General features: G+C 47.5%; 1 protein-coding gene across 13 annotated transcripts in view; it reads left to right on the plus strand.

Moving 5' to 3' along the window:
* Nucleotides 1-15,831, plus strand: part of RBFOX1 (RNA binding fox-1 homolog 1) — a 2,224,270-nt gene that overhangs the window by 337,540 nt on the left and 1,870,899 nt on the right. For all 13 annotated transcript variants that reach the window (XM_067013731.1, XM_067013735.1, XM_067013738.1 and 10 more), the window contains exon 3: nucleotides 7,729-7,788. In XM_067013731.1, the coding sequence (XP_066869832.1) occupies nucleotides 7,729-7,788 (60 nt within the window). The remainder of the gene's footprint in view (nucleotides 1-7,728; nucleotides 7,789-15,831) is intronic.

Genomic DNA, 15,831 nt, shown 5'->3' on the forward strand with positions numbered 1-15,831 from the left:
CTGTTGTGGCCTCTCCCGTTGCGGAGCACAGGCTCCGGACGCGCAGGCTCAGCGGCCATGGCTCACGGGCCCAGCCGCTCCGCGGCATGTGGGACCTTCCCGGACCGGGGCACGAACCCGTGTCTCCTGCATCGGCAGGCGGACTCTCAACCACTGCGCCACCGAGGAAGCCCAAATCATACACTTTAAATGAGCAAATTGTATGTTATGTGAATTATATTTCAATAAAACTGTTTTTAAAGAAAATGGCTGGGATCTGTGGTACAGAGCCCAAGTCCCCTTTGAGCTTCTAACAGGTAACTAGCTGTGCCATTGTATATTGAAGCACACGGTAAATGCTCAGTTAACTGAGTTTTGTTTCTTTAGCCTTACTTCCCAGGAGGTCCGGCACTTCCTCTGTAGCTGCACCAGCACTAGCATCGTCATATGTGGTCTGTTCGGTGTCTCCATGACGGAGTGACCTGTTAAGGAGGCAGACCTTGATGCGTCCCCATGTAAACGATGAGCAACACTGTGCAGTGTTCCCATGACCCTGGCCGAGCGGTGGGGGGAGGAGACTGGAAGGGTGTTTAAGTGGGAGTGACACAAACCGATTTACACTTGAAGACAATCCCTCTGGCGTAGAGAATGGACTGTAGGGGAAAGTGGAGTCACGGAGGCCCTACTTAGTTGGAGCCACTGCAGTGAACATGATCTGAGTTCAGGCATGAGCATCGGGGCTGCCATAGTGAGACAGGTTTCCCACAGGCGGAAACATTTCAGTGGTACGGCTTGGGAGCTGATTGGATGGACAGGTGGGAATATGGGGCTGGCTTATATAGAAACAGAGAGGACGGTTTGGTGCCTCTTGGCTATCCTGGCTCTTAGGGGCACATAGATGTAGCCGAAAACCTGAATTCCATGTGAGGCTGTGGGTCAGGTAAAGTCAGGACCTGGGTAGGAAGAAACCTGTTGGGACATGTCCCAGTGATGGGCTTACCCATCTCTTGGGTCCTGGACCAGCCGTGGGGAGCTGCTGACCCCATTCTGTGACCTCTTCACGAGTGGTGAAATGGTGGTTTCGGGGTGGTGGAGGGAATGGGCATGTGCCATGGAGAAGCCTTGTTCACCTGCAGGGTTTTCAAGAGGAAGAATTGTGGGAACTCCAACCACGTGCCTGAGGTTCTGGGGTTTATGTGGTGCCTCATCCACCACAGGGCCAGGTAAACCGAGAGGCAGTGTTCCAGGGCCGGGATGTAAGAGGCATGATGGCCTGGGGCAGGGGTTCCAGGGTTCAGACCTGAGCTGCTCTCCTACGCTGGGTGACCTTGGGCAAGTCTCAACACCCTGAGTCCAGTTTTCTCCTCCACGATACGAGTGTGGTAGTTCTCTCTTTCTAGAAATGGGTAACGTCGTTACTCCCAACTTCCAGATGAAGAAACTCAGGGCCTAGGAATTAAATATCTTGTCCAAAAATCAAGTAGCTCACAAATGAAATTGGGACAGTTTGGATGCCAGCAGTCACACTCCAGAGCCTATTTCCTTAATTGCTATGCTACTGTGTCTCTTGATGAAGGGTAACTACAAAACCCTGGGCATTTAACCTTTGATAAACTCCCCAATGGACTGGGTTGATGGGTCCGATAAGATGACCTAACCCTCATTTTATTTTCAGCGTTTTAAAAAGTAATTTTACAGGTATAGATTCAGAAGCTCAGAGAGGTTAAATGACTTTCCCAGAGTCACACAGCAAGTCAGCCAGATTCCCTCCTGGAACCCAACTTTACCTGACCCCCTTTGCAGCCCTCCTTCTACACCCCTGCCCTGACCTGCAGAGGATAGTTTATCTGAGTCCTGTTGACCCTATCCTTCCCAAATTCACCCTCAGAACCATTGGGCCATGAGGCCAGGGTCTCCCCTGCACTGCTCTGACTGATGTGAAACCCAGTTTTCCATAGCTGCATATTGATGCCTTGGACAACAGCCTAACATTTCATAGGAGTTTTCAGGTTACAAAAAAGGGCAGCAGGTGTTATTTGGGCTAAATTGACCTTGAAATTGATTTCTTTATTTTATGACTTACTGAGAGGAGATTAATACTTTTTTTTCCCTGCAGTCTGAAACAATTTACATGGTAATAGAAGGCATAGTCAGTCAAATAAATTGCTGGAAGTGGTTGTGTTCCAAGGGAAAAAAATACGGAGCTTACTCACATTGATTTCTTTGCCCTGGGGAGAAGCAGAGATTTTAACATCTGGGAATAGGGAGCTAAATTTTATCTCTCATTTTAAAAGCAGAGGCCTGGAGGGCTTAATCTGACATTTACACGGAATTTTCTAAGTTGGGGAAAATGAGGGAGCCCGAGTTCCTTACTGAAGGTTAACCAGCGTTTACTCAGAAGGGCTCTGGCGGTTTGATTCAGGGATGGTAGGTGGGGCCCAGGTGACATTTTCAGAAGATGGGCCTTGGGAAGCTGGCTGCCTCGCTCCCACCTGTGGGGGATCCGGGGCGCTGAGAGGCGGGTGACATAACCTTGTGCCCAGGCCCAGGTGGGGTTGCTGAGGAAACATGTGAGCAGAGACCCTGCTTCCAGGTTTCTGGCTTCGCCCTATGGCTGCCCTACCAGGGATGGAGTTTGATTTCAGCCGGCGTGGCAGTGTGCATGGACGGGGTAGCATTTCTGAGTGTGTTGGGATGGATTCTGAGACTGCATTTGGGCTCCGCAAGAAAATGCAGCACTCGATTAGCACTGTCTGCCCTGGAAACAGGATGGGGAAGTGTAGCTTATGTGCCACATACTTGAATTTCCTGGTAAAAAAAACCCTTTAAAATATCCCCCCCAATGCCAATATTCCTGTCTTCAGACCACGTTGACAGGGCTGTTGTCCTCCAAAATGACCCCAGATCAGTCGACACATCATGCAAGCTAAATTACTTTTCAGAAAATGTCTAGAAATGGATACCTACCCAAAGGGCTCTGATAGTATTGCTGCATGCTATTCCCTTAAATTATTTTCTTTTCAAAATAAAATTAAAATTTTAAAGTTAAAAAAACCCCATCCTAATTGATAATACATGCCAGAGCACACAATTCAAGAGTCAGAAGAATAAAATTAGTTTCTCTCCTATTCCATCCTGCTCAGCCAACTCTCTCTCAGTTCCTCTCTCCACAATCAGCTTTTTGTTTTGTTTTGTTTTTTTTAAACCAGTTTCTTATCTATCTTCTGGAGATTTCAGTGCATGTGATACATATGCATATATTCTTAAAACAGGGAACAGATTGTGGCATGCTATACATACCTCTCTGCATTTTACTGTTTTTCCCTTCATTCTGTATTGAGCTACCTCATTATCTTTACTGGGGGTGTCTGGATGCACCATAACTTATTTACTTGGTCTCTGAATAATGGAAATTTAAGTTGCTCCCAATATTTTGTAATTACAAAAAATTGCTTCAATGAATATCCTTGGCATTGGGCATTTCCCACAAGTGCAGCCATTCTATAGTAGAGATTCCAAGACATGGGATTGCTGGTTTAAATATTACCAGCTTTTAAAGTTTTGCCCGATGTGTAATTCCACTATATATAAGAATACCTGTTGCTCTACATTCTTATGAGCTTGATACTTTATCCAACTTTTATCTTTGCTAATCTCAGTAAAGCAAATAATACATCATCCTAATTTGCATTTTGTTTATTATGTGTGAAGTCAAGGATCTCATAATGTCAGTGACAGACATTTGTACCACCACATCCTTTGTGAATTTGCTGTATGTCTCCTTTACTTGTTTTTTCCTTTGAGTTATAATTTTTTCATATTATCACTTGTTGTCTTTCATTTTATGGTATTATTTTTCATGCATAAAACTATTTTGTTCAAAAATTTTTATTTTATGGGTTTGGGGTTGTAATGAGAAAGGTGTTCACCACTCTGAGATGATAAAAACCTACGTGATTGGATTGAGTATGCTGTGTCCTTTAATTTGTCCACAAATTAAGGTGTTATCTTGATTTTTTTTGCTTTGGAAAATGCAGTCTTTGTGGGCTGGTGAAAATGTGTGTTGTCTGGGATCACCTAGGGGCCATGATCTGGCCTCACAGGCTCCTCAACCCACCCTGTTTCTCTCGGCATCCAGACTTTTCAAAGAGCAATCGTGGTCAGGATGTTTTAGGGTGTAATGAGACGGGGTAGCAGACATTTGGAGAACTGACCCCACCTGTCTTTCACAGCCGGGATCCCTGCAGGTCTTTACTGGCTCCATCCCTGGGACCCCACCGTGGCCCCGACCCCTCACCTCCTGTCCATTACTCAGGAGGCTTTAACTAGTCATGGTCTCGGCCTTCTGTTAACCTGAAAGATAAACCCTTTAAAGTTCATTTTTGTGCAGGGAATGTCACATTCTAACGCTGCCCACCACTGCTCTCCAGGCAGTTCAGTCACACCAATTCATGCCAAATCCCTGAGAGGGTGATGCTTCATGGTTCCACAGGCTCTCTGCCTTGGTCATTGTTTAAACTGGCTCAGTCCCCACTGCTGGTGATTGGCACCCAAGCCTCTGAAAGCTGTAAACCGAGTCACAAAAGGGCAATAATTCCAAGGGCAGAATACTAGACTTCCAAGGAAGGGGTGAGGCCCAGGGAAGGGGGCAGCTGCACTCGGGGCAAAGGGAAGAAATGGGGCGACACCCAGGGAGACAACCAGTTTAGGGGCTGCTCTGTGACCCACGAAGGGGAGGCAGTCAGATCTTCTCTCTCCTTCTGAAAAATCACACCATGATTGACCAGCTTGAGTCGGAAGCTGTGGATGTTTATAGTAAGGACTGAGAGGGACAAGCGAGGCTTTCTGGGAACGAGAACAGTGTCAGACAGCTGCTGCCTCCCCCTCTCTTTGAGAGACAACATCTCTTATCTCGTCTCTGTGTCTCCAATCTGGCATAGAACCTATTTCTGTGCTTCTCACTGTTTTCAAGGTAAGGAGGGAAACAGGGACTCAGGGGCTTGGTGTACAGCCGGCTGCTTTGCTCAGGATCATGCAGGGACTGTGCTAAGCAGGGTGGGGGCTGCCAGTTTGGGCAGGAGCGTGAACCATTGCAGACGTGAGAAGGTCTGTAAGAGGTGGGCGGGGCAGAAAGAGTCTTCGGAGGATGGCAGATTGAGTTGGTACCACCTCCATCTCCTTGGGGTGAAGACTCCTCTGCTCCTGCTAACTGACCTGAGAAGAAAGTAAGGCACAGTGAGGGGGAGTCAGTTGAGTAGAGCCTGGGCCTCTGGGACCCCAGGCTCAGGCATGTGGGGAGGGTAGGCCCCCAGCTGGTAGAAGAGAGTGGGAAGTGAGGATGGAGCAGAGAGAAGGAAGAGGCTCTACAGGGGAAGCTGGATAGGAGTTCCTTGGGAGATGAAGTTCCCAATAAAATCATACTTGATCATACTTGAGTATAAGTAAGTTGTCTCTTTCTAGGCCCAGGGATTCTGGCCATTGCGAGAGGAACAGCTCACCTGGAGTTTTTCTCCCCTTCTCTTACAACCAGCTTCCTCTGGGAGGCTCTTAATTTTGGCTTAACCCCAAGTTCATCTTTCCAGAGCTAGTGGTTGCCATGAACCCACTGGCTTTGAATGAAAGTGACTTGAAGCCCTGGAGCCCAGCGACCGTTTCCATCTGTCTTGGTTCCTGTTCCTGAGAAAGAGCCTGTGACTGGTGCTGCTTGGGCAGCTGGGCATCCCTAGACCAGTGAGAAGTGGAAGAGGGATGGGTCACCTTGCACAGCTGTGGCTGCAAGGATGGCACAGGAGACAAGGGTCCCAGGGGATCTGTTACACTTGGATCTTGTCTGATGGTTGAGATCTGCCTTTGGGCTGAACTCATCACTCAAGCACAGATTTTACTTGGCTCATTTGTAAAACGAGGCCAAGAAGGAAGCAACCAAAACCAGCCATTCTCAGGCCAAAGGACACCTGTCAAAGGAGAATCGGTGTATCTGTCAGAAACATCACCCCTTTGGCAACATCCTGCCCCTTGTCTCCTGCTCAGGCTGCTGCTTTGGGCGGTTGCTGGATGGGGTCCTATGATTTAAGTCCATCCCTCCCTCCCTTCCTTCTTTCCTTAATTCATTTTTGTAACCTGGGGGTGGCATGAGGACCAATCTCTGTGTAGAGGGAGGAGAGGCACAAACACAAGTTTGATTTTCTATTGTCAGCTTTTTCTGTGACCACTGACTATGGGAAAACTGCAAAAAGGGAAATGAGAAGTAGTGTCTGTCTTCTCCGTGCAAGTTCAGAACTATTTACAGAAGCGACGCTCTCAGGACTGTGTGGGGGGGTGTGAATAACTGTGGCTGGTCCGTTCCTTCTCTGTCTCTCTCTCTGTCTCTTTTAATCTCTGCGTCTCAGTCTATATTTTGATCTCTTTCATGCATGAACACACATGCACACACGCACGCACACCCACAGATACACACGCTCCTCTCTCTGCCCAGGAGGTTTAAGGTGTGACTTGAGGTAAAACTCCGATGACTTAAATGAAAATTTGGAGCTTCAGGCACTGCTGGCATCTTCTGGGGGGCCCGCTCCCCAGACTTGTATGGTGACTGGCTATGGCAGGCTCCCATTTGGTGAGCATCACGGAGAAGTGGATAAAGGCATCAGGGGGAGAATGTGACCACAGTGATTAAATCAACACCCAACCATTAACACCTTGGTTCAAGCCCTGGCTCCGCGGCATCCCTGCTGAGTTACTTTGGATGAGTTCTCAGCCTCTCTGTGCTTCTCCACCTGTAAAATGGGGCTGAGATCAAAACCTCCTTCTTATATCCTTGTGAGGGTTAAAGAAGAAAATGCTTGAAGATCACTAAGCACACAGCATCCCAGGTGCTCCATAAACATGAGCTGTCACTGGAGTGAAACAGTGGAAAGGAACAGAGCAACTGGGTGTGGGTCTGGCAGGACCACCTGTATCCTCAGGCTAGGATGGAGTGTCCACACTCAGAAAAATCTAGACCAGCACTGCCTAATAGAGATGTCATGAGGGCCACGTATGCAATTTAAATGTTTCTAGTAGCCACATTAAAAAGTAAAAAGAAACAGATGAAATTAATTGTAACAATATATTTTATTTTAAATATTCATAATATATATATTTAAATATACTAATGTGCTTTATTTTATGTATTATTAAATATTATCATTCTAACATGTAATTGATATAAAAATATTAATGAGATATTAATATTAATAGGATATTTTACATTTTTTGTTTTTTCTCATTGGTGTCTCAAAATCCAGTGTGTAATTTGTACTTCCAGCACATTTCAGTTCAGAATAACCATATGTGTGGGGCTTCCCTGGTGGCGCAGTGGTTGAGAATCCGCCTGCTGATGCAGGGGACGCGGGTTCGTGCCCCGGTCCGGGAAGATCCCACATGCCGCGGAGCGGCTGGGCCCCTGAGCCATGGCCGCTGAGCCTGTGCATCCGGAGCCTGTGCTCCGCAACGGGAGAGGCCACAACAGTGAGAGGCCCGCGTACCACACACACACAAAAAAAAGAATAACCATATGTGGCTAGTGGCTGCTATATGGGGCAGTTTGGGTCTAGAGCCCCTCCAGGAGAGGGGGGACAAAGGGGGCGGGGCGAGTGCACTCGGTGGTTCAGTGTGGTGAGAGACTCAGCTATCATGCTAAACTGGGTTACTCCAAATCAGAATTTTGTTCCTCAACCTGGTCCCCCAACCTATTTTTGTCTCTGTTTTTGACAGGACTACTCATCTGAAAATTCAGCCCTCCTCTCCAGTGCCAAGAACAGTCCACAAGACTCAGTAAGTAGAAGCACTTTGCTGAACAGATTAGAGTTTGAAACTGCTTTTGCATCCTTTTTAGCCTCTTTGGTCGCCGTCATCAATCACCAGGAGTGGTTTTTACCTGAAACTGATCTTGCTGGAGAAGTAACTGGGTTTGAGGGAATAAAGGTTCCCAGGCACTCGCAGAATTTCTATTAGGAAATACCTGGGGCCAGAGTCTCAGCTGCGGTACATGATATGAAAGATGAGGACCTCCCTCTGAGGAGGGCCAGGTCCACTGGGGAGCATCTAGAGGAGCAGCGACTGGGGGAGGGGCCACAGGCTAATCTCTTTACTTCTTGATGTGAGGATGGACCCCATGGTGCTGGGAAAGTAGGAAGGAAGTTTAACGTCATTTGATTGTCCCCACGGTAAAGATAGGGATGCTAACTGAGCGCTTTGGGGCCCCACACGGTGGCGGTGGACTTGGGTCTTTAGGGCATGTGACTGTGGATGGCGCCAGATGTGGATCCTGTGCACCCCTCAACTGACATCCAGGTGTACAGCTGCAGAGATGCTCCCTGCGCTTACAGTTCCAAAATCACTCCTGCCCAGCCTCTCCAGGATGTTTAACTGTGTGGTGCATTCCCCAAGTGCGGTCTGCTTGTGTACTGGTGGGGACCCTGAGATAATTTCAAGGGTCACACGGACTTTTGTTGTTGTTGTTTTGCATTGATCATTATTATTTGGTTTTATGATGATTTTCTCTTTATAGCAAGTGATACTGGCTTTCTATTTATGGTAGTGATCTGAAATATCTTTTGAAAATATTTAAGTGTAAAAAAGATGAGTTGACTTAAAGAAAAAAATGGTACGGGAAATGAGTATGGAAGGAATAACAATGCAAATTATGGCAAGACATTATGGTAGTGATAAGTGAATGGCTGAGAATAGATTCTTTTATCAGAGATGTTCGCATGGCCCTGGGCAGTGTCCGTGTGTGTGCTCTGATTTGGAATGCTTCCCTCTTATGCCCCAATCATGCTGATACTTTGTACAAAGCTGGACTCTCCAAGGTCCCACCTTTTGGCCTTTGTCTATTCCCCCTAAAAGACTTTTGAGGTTGGGTTTTCTATAATAAACCTCATTGCTGGATCACCTGAAACAAGAATTTATCTGAGATGCCGAGAGGAAGAGGAAGAGGAGGAAAGATGATGAGAAATGACAACCACACAACCGACTTTCTTGTCCCATGTTGCAGTTGACCAGACATTTCTTCTTTGTTCTCGCTAAGTCCCCTCAACAACCCCGTAAGGTAAGTGCTGTCTCAGTCTTCATTGTACAGATGAAGAAACCAAAACTCAAGTGCAGTAAATGTACCCCAGAGCACAGAGCCTGGATCCACCCTCTGACCCACTCCATCACTGGGGCACAGTTTTCTGGCTTCACCCCAAGTCTGTGAAATTGTCTCCCCATCTTGTGGATGCGAAGATGGTTAATGGAGCAGGAAAGTATGATAGTTACCTCTTGTCACATAAATAACTAACCCTGGGCCTCAGTCCAGGTACAAGGACAAACATTTATGATCTCATAGTACCTGTGGGTCAGGAATCTGGCTTTGATGGGTGGTTCTGGCTCATGGTTTCTCATGAGCTGCGGCTGCCATCATCTGAAGGCCTGACTGAGGCTAGAGGATCCACTTCCAAGATGGCTTAGATCATTATTGTCAGCTGGCCTCAGTTCCCCCCGTGTGGAAGTCTCCATAACGCTGCTTGGGTGTCCTTATCACATGGCTGGTAGATTCCCCCAGGGTGAGAAATCTGAGAGAGAGCAAGGCAGAAGCCACGATGCCTTTTGTGACCTGTCCTTGGGAGTCACATGCTGTCACCTCTGCTGTACTACTGGGGACCACTTTGGAGGTTGGCTAGCACACTTTTCATAATCTGAAAATAACCACGTCTTATGGTTCCACACAAAATTCTTGTAACCTCACACCAAGTCTATGAAAAGAAAACATAAAGATCCTAAACACATTTAGCAGATGGGAAAATGAAGCCTGAAGCAGGAAAGTGACTCACCAAAGAGTCTTGCAGTTGGGGGTGCAGTGCAGAAGCTTTTAAGGAGAAAGTAGTTGGAAAAAAGTGGAGAAAACTCTCCACCTCCTATGCTCACTGTTCACAGTAAGACCAGTGGTGGCTGAGATCTCCATTTTCCATGAGCTTAGAAGAGCACCCCCTGGATTTTCTGCTTTCTTGGGTTGGGTTAGGGATTCCCCAACCACCAACCTCACCTCATGAAGTCTGACGGGTTCTTTTTACTGGAAGCAAAGATACTATCCTGCTTGTTGCCCCTTGGAGGCTGCAGACTTTTAGAGGTTTCCTGAGATTCAAGCTGTGAAGATCAGAAGACCCTAACCCTCCCGTCCTTCCCCACATTTGACCTTCACAGTACCCTAGTCCGGGTTCTTCTGGCTGGAATCCACAGGTCAGCCTCCCAACCCAACATGGCATAGGTAGCAGCAGTCATTTTTGTGACCTCCATTGGTGGCAGCATATGGTGAACCAACCATTCTGGGTGGCAGTTTGTCTCACATGCCTCAATGTGCAAAATGTGTTCACTCTTTGATCCAAGTAATCACATTTCTAGGAATTTACACCCTGGGGATGATTATACGAGTGTGAGAACCTGTGTTTGTGTATTTGCTGAGGAATGATTGTATTAGCAAAAATAATAATAAAAAGATACACCTTCAATATCCACCAATAAGGAATTATTTCAGTAAATTATGTGCATCCATAAAGTCTAATTCTAAGCTGCTGCTAGGATTTCATGGTGAGGATTTATATTTATTGACTTGGAAAGATGATCATGACATATTGTGGAGTGAGAAATGCAGCATATATCATATGATTCCAATTATGTGCAATTATATTCATATATTAATTTTCTCTGAAAAGCAGAGAGATGTCAGAAAGGCAGATGGGAAATTCAACTAAACGGTGGTTTTTGCACATTTTTTTACTCTTCAGATTTTATTTCTTTTTTTTTTTACATTAAGCAATTGTTTCCCTTGATAGTAGAAATAATAATAGTAATATTGATAATGACTATTTTTGAAATTAAGCAGTGAGTTCTGGGCTGTTAAGGGAGATTTCCAGGACAGCTGATAGCATTTTAGTAAAGTTTCATTCTCAGTTGTCATAGAAATGCTGCAATCCCTTTGGAGAGGTGAAAATGAGGTTTACCAGACTGAACCAGGGCCCAAAGACAGACTTTTTGGTCCTTGGCTTCCCCAGGAGGCAGGATGCCTCCGGCCCTGGCACCTTTCCACTCACTGCCCTGTGGTGCTATCCAGCTCTGCAATTTCTGACCCCAGCTTTCCACTATAGTGCTGTCTTCCAGAAAGGGCCTTTTCTGGACACATTAGGTGCCCACTTGCACCCAGAATAAGGAAATAATAATGATTGCTAGCATTATTAGGCACCTAGGAAGTACCTGGCATTGTGCTCGGTATTTCAAATGTATTATCTCATCTATCCCTGGAGCAGCCCAGTGAGGGAGGAACTATCCCTAACCCCATTTCACAGGTGAGGAAACTGAGGCTCAGCAGAGAGTGACTTACTGAGTCTTACAGCTAATGGGTATTGGATCTGGAATTTGAACCTAGATTGGGCTGTTTCCTGAACTGAGGATAAGGTCACCTGGTTCTGTTTGGTGTTTCAGGGAGCATTTCTGGGAACATCTTAGATGTGGGATTGAGTCCAGAGTCAGTAAGTAAGGCAAAAATCACACCTGGTCAAAGTTACCTGCTAAAGATCCCATAGGAGGATGCCAGACTGAGACCAGCCTTTCTGCCCCTCCACACGTCTGAGACAGCCATGCTTTCCTCGAACAGTAGAACAGACCAGAGTCTTTGCTTAGGCACTAGGTGAAGTGCCTGTGTTGAGGTCATCACACTGGATGCCTGGCATATGCCTGTCTTTAAACATTGGGGTCACTGCAGTCAAATGGTCATGTGGTGAGAGTCGCTTAGGAAATGAGACAGATCCACACTCAATTTGGGGGTTCGCTCTGGAGTGAATGCCTCCTAAAGCAGATGGAGGTGACACTGCTGAGCACAAATAACATTCTGCTTGAGTTTTTCTCTCTTTCTCGATTATCCTGGAGATGTAATACAGTTAAGTAGCAGAATCCAAATTTCTACTTTGTTTTGCCTCATTCCAGAGCCAAATTTCATAACCCCTATATATTTCTGTAACAGATATATACTGTATTCACTTTCTTTTGTTACATAAAAAAATCACCAGAAACTTAGCAGCTTAAAACACTTGTTTGTTATCTCACAGTTAACATGTGTCCAAGGCCCAGGCCTGGTGTGGCTGGGTCCTCTGCTTAGGGTCTCATGAGGTTGCTGTCAAGGTGTCAGTTAGGGCTGGGGTCTCACCTGGAGCTCACTGTTGTTGGGAGAAGTCTGTCCCTTGTGGATGGAGGGCGGTGGACCTCTGCTCCTAGAGGCAGCCCTCAGTTCCCTGCCACCTGGCCCTCTCATGGGCAGCTCCCTGCTCATGGCACGTGGGAGAGTCTCTGTAGGGCACACTAGCAAATCGGAGCCTTAGGTCTATACATCCTAATGGAATCATGCGAGTGGTATCCCATCACCTTTGCTGTTGATTAGAAGCAAGTCACAGGTCCTGCCCACACTCTAGTGGAGGGGATTATAAGTGGTGTGAACAGGGGGCAACCCTGGGGTCTGACCACCACTGAAGCTGTGCTATGAGAGTCCTAAGATGAATCTAAAGTTCTCCTTGTCTTGGGGTGCAGGGTCTTTCCGTCCAGTATCCTCCCTTCCTCTCCCAGGAGAGGGCTCACAGCCCCCCATCAGTGCTGGACCCTCCAGTCATCCTGACCCCTGCCATCTAGCCATCTGGGTGTCTTAACTTCCTCCCCATGTTAATTATGTGGGAGGCTCCCTGCTGCAGCCTCAGCAGCAAATGAATATTTAACGGAATGCTGCCACCTTTTGGAATTTAGCAAAAGTGATCTGTGTTGTGTAGAGGGATGGATGTGAAGCTGTGGGAAGAAAACGTGATCCCATTCCCTTTTACACCCATACCCGCTTGCCCAGCCTTTATTCTGCTGGAGTTGACCAAGGTTTGACACCAGATTCTAGAAGAAAGGAAGAAAAGGAGCCAGTTTCTTCGTGAGGCAGGTTAGTTGGTCGTTTCTTCTCTGGTTCATAGTTACTATTAGTGCTAACAGGCCTGTGCCCTGTTTGACATTCCAAGAGGCAGCAGGACATACAAGAAAGAGCTTTGGTGCTGTATTTCGTCTGCGGTTCTGCCACCAGCTCATCTGTAAAGTGTGGGTCCACCAGGCTCTTTCAGCTCTCCACCCCGAGATTCCCCGTTGTGGTGCCTGTGACCAGGTATGGGAGACAGGTAACTCCCCATTTATAGATGCCAGCCAATGGGCATAGAGCTAAGGCCACTCCTGTCCTCAGCAGGAAGGAGTGGCACCTTCCATTATAATGATTGGTCATTAGTGGGGAGTGGCAGCCCAGGCACCGTGCCAATGCCAGGTGGCTCATGGAGACTCGCAGCAGCTGACTCGGAGCTGCCTGTCTGCCCGCCTCCACTGTTGGTTCTCTTCCTGTACATTAAAAGGCATTGCCACCCTCCTGTCCCCTGGCCTCCTTGGTGTTTCCCTCTCTTACTCCCCATCTGAAGTCAGCAAAGCTTATCCATTCTCCCCTCAGTACATCCCTAGTGGACCCACTGCTCTGGTCCATGTCTTCCTTACGTTGCGTCTGGATTTTATAACCAGCTCTACCCAGTCCTCCACTTCCAGCTCTTCCCTCTCCAACTGGTCAGCCTCACTTGTTTGACCAGGATTCTCTCCTTTTCATCATGTTTCAGTAGCTCCATGGGATGTGTGAATACAGTACAAACGCCTCCGATTCCAAGTTGGGCTTGGGCCCCGTCCTGCCACTCCTCCAGCCTGGGTCCTCCCGTCTCCATGCGCCATCTTCCCTGACTGTGGACCCTGGCTCAGTTTATCCCCTCTGCTCGAGGTCACCCCCACTGCCAAATCTAACTGTCCGGATTTACTCACCGTCCTTCAAGATCCATCAGAAAAACCTTGCCTCCAAATTCTTCCTAAGTCTCTCTGGCTGCATTGAGTTTCTCCATCCGCTAGATGCCCTCCGCCCTCCACTCCCCCTTCCTTCCTCACCTGCTCTCTTGCTTACCTCCCCTTCTCATCATCTATCCCTTCCTCCACTCCCCTCCCCTTAAACAAACTCCGTTGCAGTCAGCGCTAAGAGTCCGAAGGTACAAAGGTGAAAGAGACCCAGACCCTGCCCTCCAAGGGCTTGCAGTCTAGGAAGGCAACAATGAATACAAAGAAACCCATAATTGAGGCACGATCTGATTGCTCCTCAGTGGAGGCAGAATACAAAATTTGGTAGTGACACAAGTAGGCAGTCAGAGAAGGCTTCCTGGCAGAGGTGACACAGAGGGACAGCGTGGGCATGGGCTTCATTCTGGCTAAGGTACTGGAGGAGGGGCTGTTGGAGATGAACAGGAGGGGCGAGCACACCCCCGTGCTCCACAGTAGGCAAGGGGTTGGGTTTTTGATGTGGTTGTTGTGGGGTCACTGGAGAGTTTTAAGCTCATGATTGCCTTGATCCAATTTGCATCTTAGAAAGAGCTCCCTGGGACCTGGCTTGGGAGCCGCGGACCTGGAGGAAGCCTTGGTCCTCCTCAGGCATTCTGCGCTCCTGCACCCCACCGGAGCTGGCCTCCGGAGCAGAGGTGTCACCGGCTTGACACCCAGGCTTCCAGGCACGCTCCGCTTCTCATAGCTAATATGCCTTTCCATAGCGTCTGCTCGGCAGAACACCAAGTGTGAGGACGAGATAACAGCATTAAGAGCGGAAGGACAAAGCTGATGCTCGGGGCAGTGAGACATGGAGGCTTAAATTCTTTCCCTTCAGAATGTCTCACATGATTTTGGCTACGTGGTTCTGATGAAAGCAAGCCAGGCTTGCCAGGATGAAATGCTAAGTGGTGCTCACGACCTCAGGCACAGCAAGTGCAGAGGTCTGCTGCTCTCATGAGCAGCCATGCCATTTCTCCCCACCGCTTGCTGCCAGATAAAAGGGGGGAATCTCTTTGGCGATGTTCCCATATCCCTGAGGATGGCTGTGCCCCCTGGAGACACAGGGATCCTGATAGGTTTCCAGCACGAGCATCGCACTTCTGGTTGGTAACGTGCTTTCTCCCCACCTCCTGAGGGAGTGTCTAAAATACAGTGGGCGCTCAATAAATGCTTGCTGCTGAAATGAATGAGTGAGCGGTAGAATCAGCTTTACTGATTCGGGGCACCGCCAAAGGCTCCCTCGTGCCTCGTCCAAGTCAGGATTACCTCTCACCAACTATCCTCCTGATTTTTATCACAAGGTTGATTTTGCTCATTTGTGAACTTCATATAAATGGACGCCGGCAGTATATATGCATATACCTTCTTTCCTTCAACATCATCCCTGGGAGATTCAGCGACATTATTGCATGTATCAGTAGTTGTTCTCTGTAAAATTGTTGAGTAGTATTTCATCATTTGCTTATACCATAATTATTGCATTCATTCTCCCACTGATGAGCAGTTGTTCTCAGTTTGGGGCCACGCACCCTCGTGTACCTGCTGTTTGATGGACATATACACCCATTTCTCTTGGGAATCCACCACTGGGTATATTTGGTTGCAGAATAGATACATGTTTAGTTTTAGTGGATACTACTCCAAACTTTTCCGAAGCAGTTGTACAAATTACCATTTCCACTATCAATGAATATGAATCCGCTTGCCTGCTAAGCCCTTTGAAATAGTCTGCTGTGACTCGTCATAATGCCCCAGAGTGGCAGATGTGGTTATTATCACCCTCGATTCACAGAGGGACACACTGAATCTCTGCTAACTTGGTGAAGGCCATTCAGGGAGTCAGTGATGGTGGGGGGCTTAAAGCAAGGACTCTGCTTCCAGAACAGCAGGAACTCTTAAACCAGCATCGTGTACTGTGGACTC

This window comes from Kogia breviceps, chromosome 14 (assembly GCF_026419965.1).
Source record: "Kogia breviceps isolate mKogBre1 chromosome 14, mKogBre1 haplotype 1, whole genome shotgun sequence".
Classification (NCBI taxonomy): Eukaryota; Metazoa; Chordata; class Mammalia; order Artiodactyla; family Physeteridae; genus Kogia; species Kogia breviceps.